Here is a 7,932-nt window from a genome sequence, read left to right as displayed (position 1 = left end):
TGGTCCACCAGAGATGCTGTCTCAAAACAACGATGACACAGGCAGGCGTCATGGCTTATACCTGTAATCATAGCACTTGGGAATAGAGACAGGAAGATGAGAAGTTCAAGGTCATCATTGGCTACATAGAGCTTGAGACATGGGCATGTACCACCAAGGCCTTGGAGTTCAGGTCTCTCCATCACACATGCTTCCCCTGAGATTCATTGGTATTTGCATCCAGATCTCAGATGTTTTACTTCACAGAGGACTGTCTTTGTGGCCCCCACCCAGGCTGTCCCCTTGTCATGGTCACCGAACCATATATTGACTCCTTTTGATTCCAGTGGCTGGAGGCCCTGGTGTCCCAATTCTCTCTCTCACACATGCATTTTAAAAAAAAGGCAGTCGGTTGGGCATGGTGGTGCACACCTTTAATCCCAGCACTCAGGAGGCAGAGGTAGGAGGATCACCGAGAGTTCGAGGCCACCCTGAGACTACATAGTGAATTCCAGGTCAGCCTGGGCCAGAGTGAAACCCTACCTTGAAAAAAAATGCAGTGATTTTCGGTGGGGGGAGAGGGGTTGGAGAGATGGAATCAAACTCCAGCCGTGTGTTCCCCCTTGTGCACATGCGCAACCTTGTGCACTTGAGTAACTGCGCATCTGGCTTACGTGGGACCTGGAGAGTCGGACACGAGTCCTTAGGCTTCACAGGCCAGTGCCTTCCCTGCTAAGACATCTCTCCAGCCCTCAGCATTGCATTTTTTTTCTCAATTTTTATTAACATTTTCCATGATTATAAAATTATCCCATGGTAATACCCTCCCTCCCCCCACTTTCTCCTTTGAAATTCCATTCTCCATCATATCCCCTCCCTTGTCACTGCATTTTTAACCCAAGATCTGATGTCTCCCTTTCCAAGGACCCCTCCCTGCTGGGCACCCAGCACTTGGTGTGAGTAAGAAGCGTCCCAGCCACCCTGGACATGGGAATTCTGAGAGAGGCGCTCCACTGCTCTTCCTGGGCTCGACGGCAGTGCCTTCCCAGGCTGGGGCAGGGCCTGGGAACCGCCCCCCAGGAAGATGTCCAAAACATACAAGAGGGAAGCCAGAGGCAGAGGGGTCCTCAGTGTGTGTGTGTGTGTGAGAGAGAGAGAGAGAGAGAGAGAGAGAGAGAGATAGAGAGAGAGAGAGAGAGAGAGAGAGAGAGAGAGAGAGAAGGGTATATGTGCGAGTTTGTGGTGTGTGTTCGTGTTGTGTGCCTGAGGCGCGTGTCTTTGTATATACACACTTGTGGCATGCATGTGTCTGGTGCTTGCAAGCGTCGGCAGTGTGGTCTGCACAACTAGAAGAGCAGGAAGAACGCGAGTGGGTAGGGCTTCTTGGATAACGAGAGGGACAAGCGGTGGCTTTCAGTTTTTCCTGCTGAGGACGGAGAGAGGAGCCCTGGTGATGCGCCTGCCCCCGCCTCCCACCCGAGAGTGAACAGATTCTCGAACAGATGCTGGCGCATCCAGACACAGCACGGAGGATGGTAACCGGGTTTATTCAGATTGTAGCTTTCCCAGTTGGGATACAGAGTGCGGGGCTATGGGAACCGAGAAAGGCCAGAACATTGTTGATCGTGGGTTCTTTGTGTATGACCTTTGGACCACCAGGATGGCCAGCTACATGAAGATGGTGATAAGGGGCTGCTGGCCAGACCTTCAGGAGCCCTTAGACCAACCTCTCACGGAGATCAGCATCATGTCTGGTTGGCCCTGGTCCTCGTCGGGAATGAGCAGATGGCTGACGACTTTTAGATTCCATAGTAAAAGAAATAAAGAGGCTGAGAGTGGTGGCGCACGCCTTTAATCCCAGCACTTGGCAGGCAGAGGTAGGTGGATAGCTGTGAGTTCAAGACCACCCTGAGACTACACAGTAAATTCCAGTCAGCCTGAGCTAGAGTGAGACCCTACTTCGAAAAACCAAAAAAAGAAAAAACACATATCTATAGGCTGGTGGTGAGGGGATGCTGGCAAGGTGTGTGTCTGACTCTAGGCTTCTTCCCCTCTCCTGCTCCTTTGCCCGTGGGTGGCACTGACCAAAGGGACGACAGCTGTCAGCAATGATCAGCAGGCTTCCTTTGTTCTTGGTCCTCACCCCGTGAGCAGGAGGTAGCCGCCCACCTCTGTGCAGGCGCTCTGGTAGAGGAAATTCATGATGGGTGAAGGCCGAGGGGCTCACTGGGCAGCTGGCTGGAAGTGGTTGCAGGACACCCATGCCACCTCAGCTTCTGCCAGGCCACTGCTGACCCCAGAGGGACTGTGCAGGAAATGTCTCAGCAAGGGGGAGGTGTGTGGCCCCAAGAGAGGATCCTGGCCCCTAGGCGGCTCTGTCTGCTCGGTGACAGTGGTGGAGGCAGCGAGAACAGTGTTCCCAAACTGGTCCACCTCCTCGTACTGTTCAGTCACCGTTCTGGTGGCTCCATAGTACTGAGAACTGACTGGCCCAGTCTGTGCTTTTAGCATACTCTTCTGATGCCCCGTGGGTGCAGAGTACTGGGTAACCACCTCTTTTGTCCCTGCCTTGTCATGGACACCTTTCTGGTGGAGCAGAGGTCCATCTATGTCCTGAGTTAGGTGTGTACTTTCCCCCGAGACATCGTGGCTGCCCTGAGGGGTAGAAGCTTCTGGAAGCTTCTTTGTAGCTGACTGGATAGAGATGAAGGTTGGGGAGGAGGGGGAATCTCGGTTGGAAGGCAAGAGGCGAGGGAGGACTAAGTCTTCTGATGTTTCTAACCTTTTGCTGGTAGGGGCAGCTGAGGCTGCATGACCTGTGACCTCTGTGTGATTTCTCATCTTGGCTTGACCCTGGTCCTGGGAATGGCATTCCTCCTTGCCTGGCCTGTTGGTTGTATTTGAATCTTTGACCTCTTGGCCTGAGTCACTAGACTGGGCTGTGTTGCTAGCTGAGCCCTCGTGGCTACTGGGATCTTTCTGGGTTTGCTGTGACTGGCCTGTCACCTGAGTCTCAGGCTGGAGGCCAGACATGGAGCTGAGGGCTTTGTGCACAGCCTCTTCAATGTCCAGCAGTCTGGCCAGGGTCTGTTCCTTCAGCCGGGCAACCTCGGCACTCACACGCGTCAGCTCCCCAAAGGCCTGCTGCACCGAGGCTCCGGGCTTGTGAGGGGCAGGAGAAGGCTGGGGCGCAGAGCCTCCCAGCGTGGGCACAGCCTCCCAGAGCTCCCTCAGGGCCTGCACGGCCCCTCCGCGGGAGCTCTCCATCTCCACAACTTCTTCCGCCTGGCTCAGGAGGCCCTGGGGCGCTCGCTGGTTACAGTGCAGAATCTTGGTGCTCTCGGGGGCATCGTGCTTAGAACATTCCACGGGGGGCTCTCCTGGGGGGCAGGAGCCCCTCTGTGGTGAGGTGGAGTCACTGTTGAGAATATTAATGTTGGAAAGCTCAGGGCTCTGGACACTGCAGCCTGCTGTCTGCTGCTCAGTGGAGCTGAGGGCCACGGTGCTAAGGCTGTGCTGGGAGCTTGGACGGCCCTGCTCGCTGGAGCATCCAATCGGAGGCACGGAGTCCTGGCCTCCCTCCTTGGGAGCATAGGCTGGCTGCGGGTTGGTGGTGCCTGGCTCTCCTGATGGGCGTTCTTGTGCCTCTGAGAAGCTGGGAGATAGAGCTGTCTTGGGCAGCCTCCGAGGAGGAGGAGGAGGGATTTGGCTTAGGTGTGCAGGTTTGGGGGGCACTGGAGGCTTCTTCCTTGGAGGTACAGTGGGCTCTGGTTTAGGGCTCTTTCTCTGTGACCCCACGGGGATTCTCGGGCCAGCAGAGCTGCTGTGGATATGAAGAACGGGGTCCCGTGGGGGCTTGGAGGCCTCCTGGATGGAGTCCCCATCATGGTGGTCTTGAGCTAGGCGGTCAGGTCCTGTCACAGCAGCTGGGAGAGCAGGAGGGAGAGAGGCATTATGGGAGTGCAGCTGGGCACCTACAGCTTGGGGCCCCACGGCTGGAGGCGTGTGACGGCCTACAGGGGTAATCTTCAAGGTGGAATCTGCAGCTTTGAGGCACTCTGGGCTGACATGGGCCATCACCTTCCCCGGAGGCCCCCAGTACCTCTGGGTGTGAAGCTGCACTGGCCCAGGACTTGGACTTGGACCTGCCTGGGGCGGGCTGGGCGCCTGGGGTGAGAGGGCAGTCTCTCGGCCCCTGGTGTGGGGTTCCTTCTCAGAAGACTGCATAGCCCCAGACGGGTCAAAGGTCCGCACAGGGTGAGCAGTGAAGATGCCATCCTGCACAGTCACCCGCCCCCCAGATGGCCCTCTGGGCAGGGCTGTCTGGTCCCCACTGACCTTTCTGGGGACCGCTGAGCTCCTGGCATCACCGCGGGCCACAGGCCTGGTGTCGCCCTGGGTGGCAGTGGCCGGTGCCTGCAGGTCATCTTGGATGAACTTGGAGGTGGTTGTAGGGGCAGAGCCGTGAGGGTGCCTGCTTAGGACTTGCTGGCGCAAGCTTTGGGCTTCAGCGGTTGCCATCCTCAGACTCCTCATGGCTTCCTGCAGGTCTGGGGCCTTAGACCCTGGAGGGGAAGCCACGGTTCCTTCGGAGCTTCCCAGGGCCGCCTTCCCCTCCTGTGGGGAGTGATCGCTGTCTGCCTGCCGTCTTGCCTCCCGCAGTGGGGCCTGGGCTCCAGCTGGAAGCACTGCCTTTCCAGTGGCCCGAGGTGGGCAGGGGTTGGCTCCCGGGCCTCTCAGATGCCCCATTTCCATGGAGGGGTCCAGAGGGGGGACGTAGATGATACTCTCAGCTGAGGGAAGCTTCTGGGCCCCCTCACTGGCTGGCACTGGACTTGGGTCAGCTGGCGGCTCCCATCGCAGACTGTGCAGGCCACGCAGGTCCCCTTTGTCTATGCAGCTGGCCAGCAGCTGCACGCTGCTCCTTTCAGGGGTCCTGCTGGGCAGCCGGGGCTGGAGGGAGTAGGCGGTCAGTGCAACGAGGCCCTGCTCTGTCTCCTGCATCACCAGCCCAGTCCTTGCCACCGAGGCTCCGAGGCCACACGCCAGCAGCTGCTGGAGCTCGGGGCGCACGTCTTCAACACTCCCGGTGTCTCCTGGAGCCGGCAGCCTCAGTGGGTGGAGCCGCAGCTGACCAGCTGGCTCCTCCTGCACCAGCAGCCCCCGCGGGTCCACATCGGGCCGGCGCAGCACTTGGCGGACTATCCGGGGCAGCTCGCCAGACACCAGCTCCTCCTTCCGGACATAGGGGGTCCCCTGCCCTGAGCCTGAGAGCACGTACTTGGCGAGGCAGAGCTCCCCAGGCCCTCGAGCCTCCATGAGGATGCCCCCATGGTGCAGGATGCCAGGGGTAGCATGCAGAGTCCGCAGCGTCCCCTCAGCTGCGGTCTCCTGCCTTTCTGGCGTCCCGCCACCTGCGGGACTTCCGAGCGGCTCTTCCTGGAAGTTGTCCCCTCGGATGCTCTCGGCTGCCAAGGAGCCCATGGGGCAATTCTCAAAGAGCCAGGTGAACTTGCGCACCGAACCTGCAGGGGTAGTCCCGGAGGTGATGGTGGACCCCTGGACTTCCTTCCTGTCAGCCTCCAGCGACTGGAAAACCTCCTTCTGCCTAGACACCTGTCCTGAAGGGGTGTCCACCGGGCTGCAGTCCTGCACGGGTCCTCCCCCGCCAGGTCGGCCTGAAGCTTCCAGAGGTTCAGTCTCAAAGATATGTCCATGTGTCTGTCTTTCCCCGGTCTGCACCCGACTGACCTGCAGATGCAGCTCCCTGGAGCTTTCTGCACCGTTCTGGGGCTGGGGCCTGAACATCCAGGTGCACGACGGGGCCTCCGCTTTGCTCGTGGGATCTGTGACCTCGGCTCCCTGCTTCTCTGCCAACTCGCTCATGGGGCACGTCTCAAACAACCACCGGATGGTCTTCACATCGCCCTTCGGGACGACCTCAGGCTGGTGGTCCTCTCGGCCCGCCCCCTCCTCTTCCCGTCGCTCCTGCTGCTCTCGCTGGTGGATCACCTCCAAGGGCTGCGTCTCAAAGAGCCACCGAGCAGTGCTGACATCCCCCGCCACCACTTCCTGTCGAGTGATGCCCCGTACCACGTCGACGGTACTGGGGCTTCGGCCCAGCTGGTCCAGGGGCTGAGTCTCAAACATCCACTTGTAACCACGCACGTCCCCGCCCACCACCTGCTGCTCTCTGCTGACAGAGGTCAGGGCATGGAGCCGCCCACTGCTGTCCTCCATGGCGTACAGTGGGGACTGCCCAGCAGAATCAGCCGTTTTCGTGTTCACGCTCTCACAAACAGAAGGCTCATCATCCTGCCTAATACTGTCCAGGGGAAGGGTCTCAAAAAGATTCTTGAAGGTCTTTACGTCCCCCTTCAGGTCATCCCTCCGAGACAGGGGCAGGGCTGCGGTGTCACCACTGGGTAGACACTCACTCATAAGCCCCTCACCCTCCTGCTGACCCACCCGCTGCAGGTGACCCACTTGGACCTTGTCTCTGGGAGTGTCCAAGGGCTTCATCTCAAACAGCCACAAGGTGGAGCGGACATCTCCAGGAACCACCTCCTCCTTGGGCCGGCCTTCTGCCGCACTTTCTTCTTCCCCTTTCAGAGTGTCCAGGGCTCGGGTCTCAAACAGACGTCGCTGTCGCTGGACGTCTGGACCAGGAGGGACGAGGTCTGGGGACGGCTGGAAGTCCTTCTCATCCACCACGATCTCTCTAATGGCATCCAGCGGCTGCGTCTCGAAGATCCAGCGCGCGGCGCTGACATCAGGCCGGGAGCCCTCCTCCAGGGAGATGCCCCGGATCACCCGCACCTGGCTGGGGTCCTGGTTGAAGGCGTCCAGGGGCCGGGTCTCGAAGAGCCAGCGGGCCGACCTCACGGCGTTGCTTTGGATCTCCTCCCGGCAGGCGGCCTTCACCTCGTGGATGGTGCCCTGTGCGTCCTGGATGGCGCACAGCGGCTCCGTCTGAAACAGCTTCACCGTCTTCTTCACGTCGCCCTTCAGTTCCTGGATCTCGGAGCGCAGCTCTAAGGGGCTCTGCTCCTGGGCCGAGGGGCGGGAGCCCAGGCGGTCCAGGGGCCGCGTCTCGAAGAGCCTCCTGGTTCCCTGCACATCCCCGCTGGCCACGGGCTCCCTCGGGGCGGCCTCCGCCGGCCCCGCGAGCGCATGCAGGGGCCTAGTCTCGAACAGCCGCCGGGCCGTGCGAACGTCAGGTCCCGCGGGCTCCCCGGGGGTGCCGTCCTGGTCCTCGGGCTTTCTGCAGGCAGCCTGCACGCGCCCACCCGCCGCGGGCTCCCCGGCAGCTTGCTTCTCGCGCTCGCCAATGGCATCCAGACTCCAGTTCTCGAAGATCCAGCGCATGCACTGGACGTCGCTCTCCGTGGGCTCCTCCGAGCCCAGCACCTCGGCCAGGTCCTCGGCCACGGCCTCGGCCAGGTTCTTGCGGAGCTCGGGGTGGATGTGGCGGTAGAGGCGGCGGAGCTCGCTCGCTTGCCGCTGCTGGTGAAACTTGGAGAAGGACTCCCTGGGGGGCGGTGGTGGCAGGTCCTCCCGGACCGGAGGAGGAGCAGGGAGGGACAGGTCCCCAGTCGTGGCCATTGGGATGACTGGTGTGGGGGCCACCTGCATCTGGGCGTCGGCCATCTTTCTGAGGAGAAGGAACAGACATGAGGATGGGGTGGGGAGTGGAGTGAGGGCCACTTTCTGGGACCAGTGATGGGGAACAGGACCCAGGACCTGAGCAGCTCTGAGTGACGTCTAGTTAAGGACTCCTCCCTCTCTAGGTCAGCCTGGCCGGGGACTCACTCGGCCACCTGCACAGCTAGTGTGTGACAAGTCTTGAACTTAAGACAATATGAACCCACCCATCCGTGCATTGCCTGGGCTCCTGTACTAAGGAGGATTTAGTGGGCCTTGACCCATGCACGAGTCCTTCGGATCCATGAC

General features: G+C 60.1%; 1 protein-coding gene across 2 annotated transcripts; it reads right to left on the bottom strand.

Moving 5' to 3' along the window:
* Window positions 1-1,507: 1,507 nt before the first annotated feature.
* Xirp1 (xin actin binding repeat containing 1) lies at window positions 1,508-7,678 on the bottom strand. Of its 2 annotated transcripts, XM_045136256.1 has the most exons (2): window positions 4,318-7,678; window positions 3,797-3,905 (listed from the first exon to the last, which is right to left on the bottom strand). In XM_045136256.1, exons 1-2 carry the CDS (start codon window positions 7,627-7,629, stop codon window positions 3,897-3,899), a joined length of 3,321 nt encoding a protein of 1,106 aa, XP_044992191.1. In that variant the 5' UTR covers window positions 7,630-7,678; the 3' UTR covers window positions 3,797-3,896. The 2 variants fall into 2 exon arrangements, with proteins under 2 accessions (XP_004662165.2, XP_044992191.1); XM_004662108.2 differs by having other exon boundaries at window positions 1,508-7,678.
* Between the last annotated feature and the right edge of the window lie 254 nt (window positions 7,679-7,932).

This window comes from Jaculus jaculus, chromosome 17 (genome assembly GCF_020740685.1).
Source record: "Jaculus jaculus isolate mJacJac1 chromosome 17, mJacJac1.mat.Y.cur, whole genome shotgun sequence".
In the NCBI taxonomy this organism is placed as follows: domain Eukaryota; kingdom Metazoa; phylum Chordata; class Mammalia; order Rodentia; family Dipodidae; genus Jaculus; species Jaculus jaculus.
This window is presented reverse-complemented; position numbering and strand designations above follow the sequence as displayed.

What these genes read in the sequence shown, in the direction of transcription:
- Xirp1 (XM_004662108.2), bottom strand. Translation starts at nt 7,629, where the DNA reads ATGGCCGACGCCCAGATGCAGGTGGCCCCCACACCAGTCATCCCAATG.